At 38.9% G+C, this 15,319-nt stretch overlaps 1 protein-coding gene across 2 annotated transcripts; it reads left to right on the forward strand.

The window, feature by feature from the left end:
• The first annotated feature begins 1,445 nt into the window (after window positions 1-1,445).
• On the forward strand, window positions 1,446-2,710 carry LOC130139959 (probable BOI-related E3 ubiquitin-protein ligase 3). 2 transcript variants are annotated; one of them, XM_056318001.1, is made up of 2 exons: window positions 1,446-1,820; window positions 1,997-2,710. In XM_056318001.1, exons 1-2 carry the CDS (start codon window positions 1,470-1,472, stop codon window positions 2,459-2,461), a joined length of 816 nt encoding a protein of 271 aa, XP_056173976.1. In that variant the 5' UTR covers window positions 1,446-1,469; the 3' UTR covers window positions 2,462-2,710. The 2 variants fall into 2 exon arrangements, with proteins under 2 accessions (XP_056173976.1, XP_056173977.1); XM_056318002.1 differs by having other exon boundaries at window positions 2,003-2,710.
• The last annotated feature ends 12,609 nt before the right edge of the window (window positions 2,711-15,319 follow it).

Genomic DNA, 15,319 nt, shown 5'->3' on the forward strand with positions numbered 1-15,319 from the left:
GCTTATCTCCGCCAACGCATTTTCAGATTATACCCATCGTTTTTCTAGAAGTTGGGCTAAAACCTGAACGTCATGAACACCTCTCTCACCCTCCCAGCTAACACACTGTGTTATAGTGTCGTGTATGGGTGTAGCATATATTCAACTAGCGATCGCAAGTGTTATTGCAAAATCGATTGAGAAAGTGATAGGTGTACCAGAGATTTGGAATTGCATACTATTTAGGTGAACAGCGAGCTCCTAAGTAAGATTTAGATATGATAATTAATCAGGTGTCATGAGCCACAAGACACATTCCCTTAGAGGAGACAAAGTCGAATGACATTCCAACCGAGGAACGATGGTGAAGGTCACATTGATCACGATAAGCAGAAGACAAAAGATTAATAACATTAATTACCTGATAATTACGTTAATCATGATAATTACATTAATCAAGTTGTTCCAAGTTTTCGAGTGTATTTATGGGGAAGCTGAACCTGTACACATCCCTCAGAACGACGTACTGAGTTAAATTATGTGCGGTGGGTAGGTTTTGCACCTATCAAAGCCGGCCAGCAAATGTGGAGTTTCCCAATTTTATTTTTTTTTGTCTATCTTAACTCTAACTTTCCTTACTCTCTGACTTTTGCTCTACCTCATGCGGAGTCGAATTCCGTATATATTAGGATCTTCACTCTCCAATCCCTTTACCAATAGGGTCGCATGCTTATTGACAAGTCTCCCCAGTTTTCACAGCTATAATTCAGTTGTCCGTATGATTCGATAAAGTCTCCTCCTGAAGTTCATGCGTACGGAGAACGCGAGCGAAGGAGAAGTTTTCTCCGCAAGCCCATGCGAACGTGCTCCGCCTTAAACTTGCGAAATAGTATCCGTACGCACATATTTATATTTTTCTCTAAAAATAATCTCCGACCCACCCAATAGTTAAAAAAATTAATTGAAGATTGAACATGTTTCTTGTCAAATGTGTTTCAAATGAAAATGTGGGTCAATTCTGTAGGCGAAAAGAATTCAAGAAAATAAAAAAGTAAATCTTATTCACGAACCCAATTTGACTTTTTATACGAACGAGGATGTACTTGACAAGTACGTGGATAATAATAGCGGCACACTTTAATTTTAATCAGTGGGGGAATGTGCCAAAAAGAATTAATAAAAAAATAATGTCGATTAAAATTTAAAAAAGAAACATTTAATTTTCACGGCGTGCGGCGGCGGGGACAGGAGGGCGTCGGGGTGTGCCGCCGCCGACGCCGCCGCCGTGCAGCCGCCTCTGCCTGCGCCGAGGCGCGCGTGCCAAGCCTCCCTCGACCGCCCGGAGGTCGCCGCGTGCCCGCCCGCGTCGTCGCAACGGTCGGGAACGCTCCAAAATAAAAGGGCCAAACTCCCTCACGCGCACACCAATCACCTTTCTCTGTCTTTTTCGTCTGAAACTCTCTCTCTCTCTGTCGCTGTGAACGACTCTCATGGCGACCTGTTTCTACCCTATCCAGGCGGCGGAGGATTTCATCCCTCTGCCGGAGACCACGCCGCCCGACCAGATTTCGCGGCCGTCGTGCCGCCGCCTCCGGAAATACCGCATAATCCCCGAGTTCTGCGCGGCGAAATCATCGACCGGCGACTACAACGCCGCCGCCGCCGCCGCCGCCGCCGCCTCTGTCCCCAGGACCCACCACCGCAAGCGGTCCAGAGACGCCATCGGCGACGACCACTTGAGCGGCGATTGCTTCTCGGCGAATCACGATCCTCGCAAGATGACCAAGGCGTCGCCGTCTCTGGGGCACGAATCGGAGATCGACCCTTTGATTTCCCAACATGTAAGTAATGACCCTTCTTTCCTCCTTTCCTTTTTTAAATTTTGCCTTTTCTCCTCGTCATCGTCGTGAGTTTGTGTTGCTTCGACAAGTCTTTGATGGACTGATTAGGGTTTATGACTTGTTCTGGGATTTCCACAAACAAAATCCTGACAACTTTATTCTTGACTTCCTTACAGACGCAGGGGTTGGCAAGAAAAATCAAGGAAAAAGACGAAGAGATCACGAAGATGGGGGAATTGAATCGGCTCCTCCGAGAGCAAGTGAAGTCCCTGTTGTCGGAGAACCGCATCTGGCGGGGCCTCGCCCAGGACAACGAGGCCGAAGCCGACTTCCTCCGTTCCAAACTCGAGCACGCCCTCGCCCGCGGCGGCGGCGGCGGGGTGGTCGACGACGCGGAGTCCTCCTGCTGCGGGAGCAACGATGCCGGGACGGCGGGCGCGGAAGGCGGCGATGCTGCTGCGGCGGTGGAATCGCTGAGGCCGGGGCGGTGGTGCACGGGGCGCTGCTGGGAGACGGTGGTGCTGCTGCCGTGCAGGCACATGTGCCTGTGCGCGTCGGCGTGCGGGCCCAGCCACCGGAACTGCCCGGCGTGCGGCTCAGCGATCGCGGCGAGCGTGCACGTGAATCTGTCGTCGCCGTAGACGGTCGGAAGGGCCCTGGGCTGGAAAGGTGAAAAGGAGAGAAAATAGGGGCGAAAAGGGGAAAAAGGAAAGAACATAGGGGAGGAAAAGTAAATAGTCCCTTTTTTTTTTCTTTTTTTGATAGGGAGGTTCTTTGATATCTTTTTAGTTGGAGAATAATGTGGAAAAAACCATCGAGAGGGATGGTTTTCTCATTTTTGTGTAAATACAATACGATACATAATAAAATGTTCTCTTTCTTTTTCTTAATCATGGTGTTCCTATTTTTCTTTTTTGGAAATCATTAATTGACGATGCGAAATAATTTGTTGCCTTTCTAATCCCCTTTTAATTTCCTTAATGTGGTCGAATATGAATATTAATCCAACATATGGTCGTCGACATTCACAAATCTCTTTCTTTTTGTACCTTAAACTTCCAAAAAATTTAGAGAAAAATGTTCTCTTCTACTCTTTTGTTCTTCAATCTTGTGACTAGATGATAGGTCATTAACGCGAAATTCTAAAGATAGTCATCCAAATGCACATGAAATGCCCGAAAAATGTTGATTTTCCTATAAGTGATGATATTTTTTCAATCATTATATCAAGAATATAAAGAGCTTTTCCATCACTTTTCTCCTTCTTCTTCTTCTTTTTCATTTTTTCTTCCAAGTTAAAGTTTTTCTTTTTGGTTGGCCATGCGAAGGATGAAGCATGTACAAGGAAAAAGATAAAAAAAAGAAAAAACAAGAAAGGAAAAGGGCAAGGCATGGTTCTGATTGTACTTCCTCACTTGGCGTGAAATTATTAAGATATAGACATTGGACAATTCTCTCCACCAATTCGTCCCTTTTTCTTTTTTTTTTACTCAAAATTTATATACTCATGTAATATATATATATATATATATATATATATATATATATATATATATTAATACGTAAACTAGAGTAAGTGGGTGAATCTAATAATTTTATTTTCATTTTTGGATTTTTATTAGGTTCAATGTCAATGTAAATTTTTTTTTTTACATGTTTAAGGTCGAAAGGGTGAACACTCAAATGAGCGCGGTTACGCGAATCTCCGAGTACACCTGTCACCCATCCAACAATAAACGTGTAAAAAGTTTTTTTACACTGACGGCGAACACAAAAATAATAGTTATCCTTTTTTACGAGAGTTTTGGAGCGTGGAACGAGAGCACCACATCGATTCGAGGCTTTGTGGATATCCAAATTGGTGATTAGTTTTTTGTAACATGTACCAATCCAGTCTCTCTAATTTTGGCCATGATGCAACTCCTTTGAATATATCAGCGGAAGAAGATAGTATGGTTTCGATTCGGAGCTGCAGGAGGAGTGATCGCGGAGTTGTTGAAAGATTGCACTTGCACACGGAAAAGTCACTAATGTGCATATACATCTGCTGGATGTCTTTCGTCTTTCGTCGAGTTTGCTCCGGCACTCTTTTAAGTGACTAAATCGAGAATGTGTACATTTTTGGATTGAAATCACCGCTCATCTTTTTACTCAACAAAAAAGAGTGCCCAAGCACACTTGTTGAACGTGTAAATTTACCATAAACTTTTTCTTGTAACATAAAAAAACTCAAATTTGTACTTGCGTGATACATTTACTCTTTATCAAGGTTCAATAAAATAATTTTTTAGCCAAAACGGCATCATTTTTGTTTCATTTAAGTCACGTAGGCACCATTGTCAACACAGTTTGTCTTCCGCCATCCATGAAGGCAAATTTTTCACGGTGTTCATTGACGGAAAATTGACGAAGGGTAAATGCGTCACCCAGATACAAGTTTAGTTATTTTTGTGTCACAAACAAAAGTTGTGGGTAAATATATCACAATGGACATAGTTTAAAATTTTTGGAGACTTTTTCCCTAAAAATTATTACACTCGAAAATGCTAATTTCATAGTTCTAACATGAGAGCGAACATTGTACAGATCTTCACTTTTTGGCTAAATCTAAACAAAGAGAGTCGAGCGCATGTTAAGTTGTGCCACGATTGTCAGACACTTGAAAATCTATTGATCAAATACTCATGTGGTAATAGAGTGATTTTAATGAGGCTAATTTGATACTTTTCCCGTTCAAAGAGGTCCTTAAAAAGGAAATAAAATTATTACAGGATCGCGCGTGTTCAGTTTCAATTTTCCAGATGAGATAAAAGACATCACTAATACTCGTATCTTTAAAGTGACCTTATTTAATATATTTCATTGGTCAATTCATGATGTCATAATTCGAAAAATCATTTATGCAGGAAATATAATTCTTTTACTTCATATTAACATGAATAAATATAATCTTCTTCTTGTGACTCCTCGTTAAACAGCATGTTTGTTACAAAATTTAGTTATTATCATATGGCCCTTTATGATATGTAAGCTTTTCTTATTTATAATAATTGGTGCAAAATCATGAAAAAGATCATTTATTGAAACCGGAGCAGGTTTAATCAGTATATGTTGAGGAAACAGTCCAACTCTTTGAAGTATATTAGATACAATGTAATGAGCAAGTAATATGATTAGTTAATTACACCACGTTAGGCATGTACCCAATGCATAAAATATTGCTTTCATTTTTATGCGATTTGGAAGGATAAAAGAATATATGCATTAAGCATAGTATAAAATTTTGAACTTCCTCCAGCATATAGTAGCACAAATCTCAGCCATAATCTAACGAAGAGAGGGTGATCATGCACAAGCCCATGCTTCTTTGAATAGAGAGAAAAAAGAGACGCTAGAATCCATTCACAAGCCATGGTGCGTACTTCGACGCAGGCCACAGGCCGACATGATTACGAGGATTACACCAGTCTCTTGCCCGATTGCCTAATCCACCACATCTTCTCCTTTTTGCCCACAAGGGACATCTTCAAAACTTGCATTTTGTCGAAAAGGTGGCGGTCTATTTGGACCACTATTTCAGATCTCAGGTTCGACTCTTTTTATGATAATTCGTTTGTGGACGGGGTTTTGAGACACCATGTGTCATTTAAGGTGAGAAAGTTCCACCTTTGACATCATATCAAAGCGGGACTTCTGCCCCTCTACCACTGATTTATGGGTTCACTTTGCGATTGATCATCAAGTTGAAGACCTTGTTCTCATAGTGAACATTTGTTGGAAGCATTACTGGTCTCCATTGCTTTATAATTGCTCTTCGTTGACTAAGCTATGCTTAAAAGGCTGCTGTTTCTCCTCTAGCGAAAGCGTTAGTTGGAGTTCGCTTAAGTCCTTGTCCATTGAAGGTGTTGGTGATGATGCGCTTCGGAAGATTTTGATGGGCAGTGTTAGAAATTAAACCAAATTTGTTAGTACTTGTTTCCTTTTTGAGTCTGTTCGTATTTCCATATTTTGATAGATATTGTGAGATATTGTTTCTAGTTATATTTTAGGAAAGTTTTCTAAGTCAATTAGATTTTCTAATTAGAATGGGTTTCCTAGAAAGAGGTTTCCTATTTCGAATCAAACTATGGTCTATATATAGTCTGTTTCTCTTGTAATTGAGACATGCAATAGAAAGACGCGAATTGCGATTGTTTCACCTTCAAAAATTCCTTTCATCAAATCAATATTGTTGCCGCGCCTCTGACGCTCAACAAATTGGTATCAGAGCTTACGGTTCGTGATCATGGCCTCAACGAACAATCAACTTCCTCTTTAATACCCTCGTCTTACCAAAGAAAATTATGGTAACTGGGCTGTTAGAATGAAAGCTCTACTCGGCGCCTACTGTGTGTGGGAATTTGTTAACACTGGCTATGATGAGCCAGAGGATGAAGCCACGTTGAACCAGAATCAGAGGAATGCCTTGGAGAAGGCTCGAACGAAAGATCAATATGCCCTGTCGATCATCTATCAAGCGTTAGATGATTCCATGTTCGAAAAAGTTTCGAACGCCACTACCGCTAAAGAGGCATGGGAGATTCTTCAAAACACACATCAATGAGTTCAGAAAGTTCAGAAGATTCGCCTTCAAACCTTGAGAGGCGAATTTGAGGTAATTCGTATGAAAGAATCTGAATCGATTGTTGATTATTTCACGAGAATTTTGGCAATTGTTAATCAGATGAAAAGAAACGGAGAAGAAGTTTCCGATGTTCGTGTTGTTGAGAAAATACTTCGGTCCTTAGACAAGAAGTATGATTATATTGCGGTTGCAATCGAAGAATCCAAAGACTTGGATGCCATGATGGTCGATGAACTTATGGGTTCATTACAAGCCCATGAAGAAAGGTTTAGAAAGAAAAAGATTGAACCGGTGGAGGAAGTTCTCCAAACGCAGTTGACCATACGAGATGAAAAGGAGCAAAGAAGAGATCCCGTACAAAATCGCAGGACAAATCAAGATCGTGATCGAGGTCGTGGCCGAGGTCACTTTCGAGGAAGAGGTCGCGGACAAAGCAGAGGAGATCCTGCTCGAAGTGATGGAGGATACCAGTACCAAAGAGGTGTTCGTGGAAGAGGAAAGAACTCGACAAGCCAATGGTATGATAAATCTAAAATCCGATGTTATCATTGCAATAAACTTGGCCATTATGCTTCTAACTGCTTGGAATAAAGAAAGTAGCATCAGACATTAAAAGGCGAACTTGGTAAATAATGATGATCAAGTTCTCTTATTGGCATTCAAAGAAGATGAAGAAGGTCAAAGCGATACGTGGTATTTGGATACCGGCGCAAGTAATCACATGTGTGGGAGAAAGGAGATGTTTGCCGAGTTAGATGAGACAATTAAAGGGAATGTCTCATTCGGTGATAACTCTAAAATTCTTGTTGAAGGGAAAGGTACAATTTTGATTCGCTTAAAGAATGGTGCACGTCGTTTATTACTAATGTTTATTATGTTCCAAAATGTCAAGCAATATCTTGAGTTTGGGACAACTTCGGAGAAAGGTTATACTTGTTCATATGAGAGATCTTAATCTTATGTTGAGAGATCGGAATAATAGATTGATTGCAAAGGTGAAGATGTCGAAGAACATGATGTTTATTCTTAATATAAAGAGTGAGATGTCTCGATGTCTAAAGACGTGCGTAGATGATCCTTCGTGGTTGTGGCATTTGAGGTTTGGCCATCTCAATTTTGGCGGACTCAATTTGCTTTCTCGCAAGAAGATGGTTTATGGCTTACCACATATTGATCATCCTGATCAATTATGTGAAGGGTGTGTTATCGGCAAGCATTCCAGAACTAGCTTTCCGAAGGAGGCGACTTATCGAGCGAAGAAGCCGCTTGAGTTGATTCATTCTGATTTGTGTGGCCCGATCAATCCTCACTCATATGGTAATCATCGATATTTTGTTACTTTTATTGATGATTTTACTCGGAAAACTTGGGTGTATTTTTTGAAAGAAAAGACAGAAGTGTTTGATATTTTCAAACAATTCAAGAACCTAGCTGAAAAGGAAAGCGGCTATTTTATCAAGGCTTTGAGGACTGATCGTGGTGGAGAATTCACCTCAGCCATATTCAACAAATTCTGTGAAAATCATGGTATTCGGCGTTTCTTGACGGCCCCGTATTCTCCTCAACAAAACGGTGTGGCTGAACGGAAAAATAGAACCATTCTTGATATGGTTCGAAGCATGTTGAAGAGCAAAAATTTGTCCAAGGAACTTTGGGCAGAAGCTGTTTCGTGTGCCGTCTATCTTCAAAATAGATGTCCAACATATGGACTTGAAGGCGTAACTCCACAAGAGGCATGGACCGGGAGAACACCAAGTGTTTCGAACTTGAGAATTTTTGGGAGCATTGCATATGCTCATGTCCCGGATCAAAAAAGATCGAAACTTGAAGACAAGAGCAAAAAGCTCATCTTTATCGGATATGACTCATTATCTAAAGCCTATCGATTATTTGACCCTAACACTTTGAAAGTATATGTAAGTAGAGATGTCAAGTTCGATGAAGATGGAATGTGGGAAGAAAATCTAAAAGAAGAAGCGAATGTTCGTGATGATTCCGATCAAACGGAGTTAAAAGATCAACCTTCACCTTCTTCTCCAACATCTTATTCAAGTTCATCAACATCATCCTCTTCAAATAGTGTCGATGAACCGCTAGTGCCAAGATCAAGAAGATTGTCTGAAATTTACGAAGCTACCGAAGAGCTTCATCTTATATGTCTTCTTGCAGATTATGAACCACTTGCTTATGATGATGCGGCCAAAGAAGAAAAGTGGAGGAAAGCCATGAACGAAGAAATTGAAGCCATCGAGAAAAATCAAACATGGGAGCTTGCTAATCTTCTGAAGGACAAGAAATCAATTGGTGTTAAATGGGTGTACAAGGCCAAGAAGAATAAGAAAGGTGAAGTAACAAGATACAAAGCTAGATTTGTCGCGAAGGGGTACAAGCAAAAAGCTGGAATCGACTATGATGAAGTTTTTGCCCCTGTCATCCGCATGGAAACGATTAGATTAATTATTTCCATTGCTGCTCAAAATAATTGGCGGATTTATCAAATGGATGTCAAATCAGCATTCTTGAATGGCATCCTTGAAGAAGAAATTTATGTCGAACAACCCGAGGGGTTTGTTGTGAAAGGTTATGAAGACAAAGTGCTAAGGTTGAAGAAAGCTCTATATGGGCTTAAACAAGCACCGAGAGCATGGAATTCCAGAATTGATGCATATTTCAAGGCGAATGGATTCTCTCAATGTCCATACGAGCATGCACTCTATTTGAAGCAAGAAAAAGGTGATATTCTACTCGCCTGTTTATATGTTGATGATCTTGTTTTTACAGGAAATAATTCGGCGATGATTGATGCTTTTAAGGCATCGATGGTGAAAGAATTTGAGATGACCGATAATGGTCTCATGAATTATTTCCTTGGTATCGAAGTGAAGCAAAGTGCCGATGGGATTTTTATTTCTCAAAAAGGATATGCAGAAAATATCCTTGAAAAATTCAACATGAAGAACTGTATGCCGGTCAATACACCAATGGAGTGTGGAACCAAGCTTTCGAAGTTTGATGATGGTGCCGATGTTGATTCGACATATTATAGAAGCTTGATTGGAAGTTTGAGATACTTGACATGCACGAGACCGGATATTATGTATAGTGTTGGAATTGTTAGTCGATACATGGAGAAGCCGAAATCATCTCATCTTAAAGCTGCAAAGAGAATACTTCGGTACATCAAAGGTACTATTTCTCATGGTTTACACTATTATTGCTCTGAATCTTTCAAACTTAGAGCTTATTCGGATAGTGATTATGGTGGAGATATCGACGATCGAAAAAGCACCACGGGATTTGTATTTTTCTTGTGCGACACTGCTTTCACGTGGTCATCAAAGAAGCAATCAAGTGTTACTCTGTCGACATGTGAAGCTGAATATGTAGTTGCATCTTCATGCGTTTGTCATGCAATATGGTTGAGAAGACTACTCAAAGATATTCTTATGGAGCAAAAGAAAGCAACGGAGATTTTTGTTGATAATGTTTCTGCTATTGCTTTGGCGAAAAATCCAGTTTTTCATGAGCGAAGTAAACATATCGATGTTCGATATCACTTCATCCGAGAACAGGTTAAAGAGAATGAAGTTGAAGTATTGCATGTGAAGACCGGAGATTAAGTAGCAGATATTTTTACTAAACCTCTCAAGATCGATGTTTTTAGAAAGTTCAAGAGCCTGCTTGGAATGATTGATAGAAGAGAATTTGGTTTAGGGGGGAGTGTTAGAAATTAAACCAAATTTGTTAGTACTTGTTTCCTTTTTGAGTCTGTTCGTATTTCCATATTTTGATAGATATTGTGAGATATTGTTTCTAGTTATATTTTAGGAAAGTTTCCTAAGTCAATTAGATTTCCTAATTAGAATAGGTTTCCTAGAAAGAGGTTTGCTATTTTGAATCAAACTATAATCTATATATAGTCTGTTTCTCTTGTAATTGAGACATGCAATAGAAAGACGCGAATTGCGATTGTTTCACCTTCAAAAATTCCTTTCATCAAATCAATATTGTTGCCGCGCCTCTGACGCTCAACAGGCAGCCCTGTTATTGAATACTTGAATTTGATAAGATCCCAAGGTGTAAAAAGAATTCATTCGAGAATTTTGAGAGAGTTGGTGATCGATGATGTTCCTGTCGTGGAATCCCCTTAGGAGATTTCGACTCCTTATTTGCTGTCATTGCATGCAAGAGGGGATTATTTTTATGAGATGATAAGAATTATTGAAGCACCGTCCTTAGTCAATGTGGAATTAGATATCGACAGTCCAGTCAAATCAGATTACTCCCTGCTAGAGCAAATGCTTCGCAAGCTGCAGAACGCTACTCAAATTCGTTTGGGCGCTTGGTGCCACGGGGTGAGCATATTCATCTTACTTCCTAATGATGGACATCATTTTTTCCATGTAGTTTTTTTCACTTAGGATAGTGGGCATTATTCTATCAAAGTTTATGGATGTTTTGGGATTATATTGATGGAATTGTCTACGAGAAAAAAAAATACTGGTTTGTGAAGTAATTAAGAGAAGTTTAGTCTATATTCCATCATTCCAAGTTAGTGCTAACGTAACAAATAGAATGATGTGACCCTCTGCAAACTTTTTTTTTATTGATCTGACTTTGCCTTTTGACGTGGTTAGGTTCTGTGGCCTCTAAAGGTAGAAGATGTGCGGGTTTCACTGCCGAATTGCAAGTCTCTAACACTACACATTCCCTTTCGGCAATTCAGCTTTCCTGCTATAGCTAATATGCTAGCAACTACTCCAAATTTGGAGAAGCTTGTCATAATTTTAAGCGATCTGACTGGTGCGACCACTGGGTATACTCCTTAAACTCTAATCCATAGGTTTAGATAATGTACCATAAATTCTCCCTTCCTTTGTCTTCTTGAGTCCATGAACTAATAACACTAATACAATGACATGTTTGTTTATTGACTGTCACAATCTATGTTTCAAATGCTCCCTCTATAACGCTCTAGATGTTTCACAACAGTCTCATTTGGATTTTCTTTTTCTTTTCTGTGAAGGCCATTGTGATGTGACAATGAGAAGTTTATGCATGCATTGATGAACTCGAGTGCCCAAATTTTGGTTTCTCTTGTTTATGATTTTCTCTAATCTCGTTATTGTAGGCTAGATATTTGATTTGACAAGGGATGATTATTCTTTCGGGTGATTAAAACATTATAGCGTGGAAACTAAATCGCGTTTTTGTTCGAACATTTACCAACTTTTATCCATGTGCAGCTTAAATCTAACTTAAGCTCTCGCAATGTTGATCATGAGAGCTATTGGCACATAAAAAAAAAGTTCAAGGCTTGGGCTTGGTATCTCAAGAATGTTGAGATTTCTGGATTCTATGCTTGTTCAAGGATAAAATATGAGGAAGTGCTTGTGCTGGTGAAGTTTTTGCTCGGACATGCATCTATTCTGGAAAATATGGCCATCAAAGTTATGCCTAAGCGTGAGGTAGTGGATTCACACGAATTGCTTGAAGTGGCCCAACGACTTCGAAGTCTTCACAGAGCTTCTAAGCAAGCTGAGGTTATATTCAATTATCTGGAAGAAGGGCTCGGAAAGAAGTGAAATATAACAACTGGCTGTTTGCGCATTAGCCATGAAAACACCTGATTGGAATAGGAACATTGTGCGCCGCAGCATCAACTAGCTTATCTGGTTCTAATAATGTCTCATGTATGTTTTTCAGCGTTTTAAAGCAAAGTTCTAGGATTGTATTTTGTTTCGAAATTGTTTTGGAACTCCCTTAGTTTGCGTACCTTTTTCCTGAAGAGGTTATTTGCCATTTTGCTTACTTATTGAGATCATATCTCGTCATGTGAACATCCGGGTTGCTTTAATTGATCTTGTCTTTTTGACATCCTAAAAATTAGAAGAAAACCAAAAGACTGTGCCTATCTAATAGCATAAACGTAAAAGTTACGGCACTTGGATCAAATTAGTTATGAAAAAATTGAATCTATTTTAAAATAAGGGATAAGTGCACTGAAAGTTACAAAACTTGTCACGAAAGTGTAATTAAGTTTATTCATTTTTGTAAGCGATAAAAACGACCATTTTTAGAAAAATATTTCTCAAATTATTCATTTCCGTGAAAAAATCAGAGCCATACTTTTGTTGGAAAAACTTTGAACTTTAAACAATCTTAAACTTGTGCTTTTGAGGGAAAAATTTTGAACTTTATTTGAACAGGTAAAGACTCATAAATTGCATGGGTATTTGTCTTTAAGAAATAATAAAGAGTAGTCAAAACTGAATTAAGTGGAAATTATGACAATCTAAATCACTTTAGCAACTAAATCAACCGTGTTGATTAGTTTGATATTAGAATTGAGTGCATTTTCTTTTCTTTTAAAGACGGATTCTTAGCCCGCAAGGGTTATATCTTGTACATTCAACCGTCATCTTCAAAGGAATACATCACTAGCACCACGATCCATTGCTCAATTAGTTTCTTGACGCTGTTCAATGTTGGTCTAAGCAAATTGATTTGTGATTGCATATCCCATAATCATTTTGAGTATATCAGCATATAAAGATATGAAAAAAAAAGAAGCTAAGTGGGAAATGTACAGCTGTCATAGGCTCTCTACAAGCTCAGCGAAAACATAGACGTTATCGATGTTGTCCGGTCGATTGTAAAGCATAGATTAGAGAACCTAAGTGAGAAAAAAAAAAAGCTATTGCATATGCTCATTCTATAGATGGTTCGATGGATGGAGCCAGTCACGATATAGAAACTGTTTCTGAACTTGAACTTCTTAATAAGATGATGTTGCCCAGTTTTCTAACCAGCTCATTAAGAAAACATGCTTGGATTCGTGATCCGTCAACTCCACATTCCTCCCACTGGGGTCGATTTTCTTCTCCTTCACTTTTACTTTCTTTCCTCCTCTTTTAGTGGCTTTATTTCTTCCGCATGCCCTTTCTCGTGTTTGACACAACCTTGAGAGTTCACTGTTTCTTTTTTTGTCCCACGTTTTGTTCCAAGATGTTATTGGATTCCTGCATCTTGTCAGCTTGAATATTTCTTGGTTATTATCTCCGCAGCTGCATCCTGGTTCTCCTCATCCATTTTGTTCACGATGGCCGAATAGAGGGGAAATTTGAAACAAATGACATGTACACGTTGCTGTAAATGAAAATGGGACTGTACTTCTTCTCATAGTTTCATGTCCAGAATGTTTACATAGTTTTCAAGAAACATAAAGTAGGGAAAACAAAATTGCCACATGTTACTAAGCCGAAACTAGTACGTACTTCTTCATTTAAATCACAATAATTGCAGATATTGCTATTTCGAAATGATTAATCTCATAACCTCAATGTTTAATCAATTGGAAAATGGTCACCGATTAAGATAACTTATTTGATTGAATCTTCCTTGAAGAGACACATGTATTCCTTCATAAAACTTGCTAAGTATTCTAAGATGTATAATTTCAATGTTTAAACATTTTTTTTAGAAATTATTCCTAACCAGAATAGGCTACCGGTCTTAGCCTCTCATGCATAAATTGGTCGGACCCCTAATGACTTTAAAACTCCGGAACTCTTATACCTTATTTTTAGATTGCTGGCGGATACAAATGAGGGGACGAGACCCTTATTATACACGAACCCTTTAATTACAATCGTACATCTTCTCTTATCTAACGGCCAATATCTCATCTCCCTATCTACCAATAGCCCACTTTAATTACATGAATACTCTAGAACATAAGTGTATATTTTCCATATCATCCTCAAGGATATTTTGGAGTACACATGAAGTCTGTAGGCCCTTAGAAGCTTCAAGGCTTGTCTGGTCATCCCGGCCACTTCCTCGGCCCATTGTCCCCTGAAACCTCTGGTCCATGACACATGCCCGACAGAATACATTATACAGGTTTGGTGACGGTGTACGAGTCAACCGAGTCGAGATTGAGCGCGCGGTGCATCATACCCACAAAGCAATGCATAACGCATCTATCCCGACTGTCGCGCATGCACTTCGGATCTTTCTCGCCTGATTGGATTGAAAAAGAGTGCTAACATGTGCATCTGCATTTTATTTGTTTTTTCAGCTTCGGAAACTTCTTGAGGGAAAACGTGGCTTTGCAAGTATTGATAGTTTACTAAGCTATTCCTCGCGAATTTAATAAGCTAATCTAAGTACTAATAGCAATAATGCCATTCTTTACTAAACTCTCATTCGATATTCTAGATAATTACGGTGTAAGCTTGTCAAACTCTTTCTAATCTCGCTTTTTTCATCTCTAAAGGTAAAAGCCGTAGGTTTCGGCCCATAATCGCGAAAATAAATTTGAGAAGCATAACTATCAATGTTGATAGCTTAATCTCATCATCACTCTCTTTCTTTCTTTTTTGCTAAAGTAAATTATTACATTAGAATAGCAAACATTTTATCTTAGCACAAGAAAGAACAAAAAAACCTTATTGTCAGTTTTTAACTAAGATGACATTTCTTTGAATAATGATGAACAAAATGTTTTCGTTTTCTTGATAAGCATGAAAATCTCACATGGTATTAGGTCCATATTTACTTTTTTTCTATTATATATATTGAAATGTCAAATCAAGCTTTAGGATTCGATTTTTCAGTCGGACCAAGGGATTGGACGCTTACCAATTTCATGTGGCAAAGGGGAAAAAAACCTTTTTCTATCACAAAGACATTGGGAAAGTTATCCAAAAAGTCCTAAACTTAATGCGCTCTTTCCAATTCAGTTCTAAATCGGTTGGCCTAACTCCAAAACAAAAAAGCAAAAAGAGAAAAGGAAAAATAAGAGAAAAAAACCATAAAAAATTTAAAATATTATTTAAAATATCCACGTCAGCCCCGAATGATCTATCAG

This window comes from Syzygium oleosum, unplaced genomic scaffold, assembly GCF_021117445.2.
Source record: "Syzygium oleosum isolate NSW1041296 unplaced genomic scaffold, Sole_v2.1 Sole_v2.14, whole genome shotgun sequence".
NCBI lineage: Eukaryota > Viridiplantae > Streptophyta > Magnoliopsida > Myrtales > Myrtaceae > Syzygium > Syzygium oleosum.

Bases quoted from the DNA above. Each gene is read 5' to 3' on its own strand.
- LOC130139959 (XM_056318001.1), top strand. From the start codon at position 1,470: ATGGCGACCTGTTTCTACCCTATCCAGGCGGCGGAGGATTTCATCCCT. The intron at 1,821-1,996 runs GTAAGTAATGAC...ACTTCCTTACAG, and splicing joins ACCCTTTGATTTCCCAACAT to ACGCAGGGGTTGGCAAGAAA.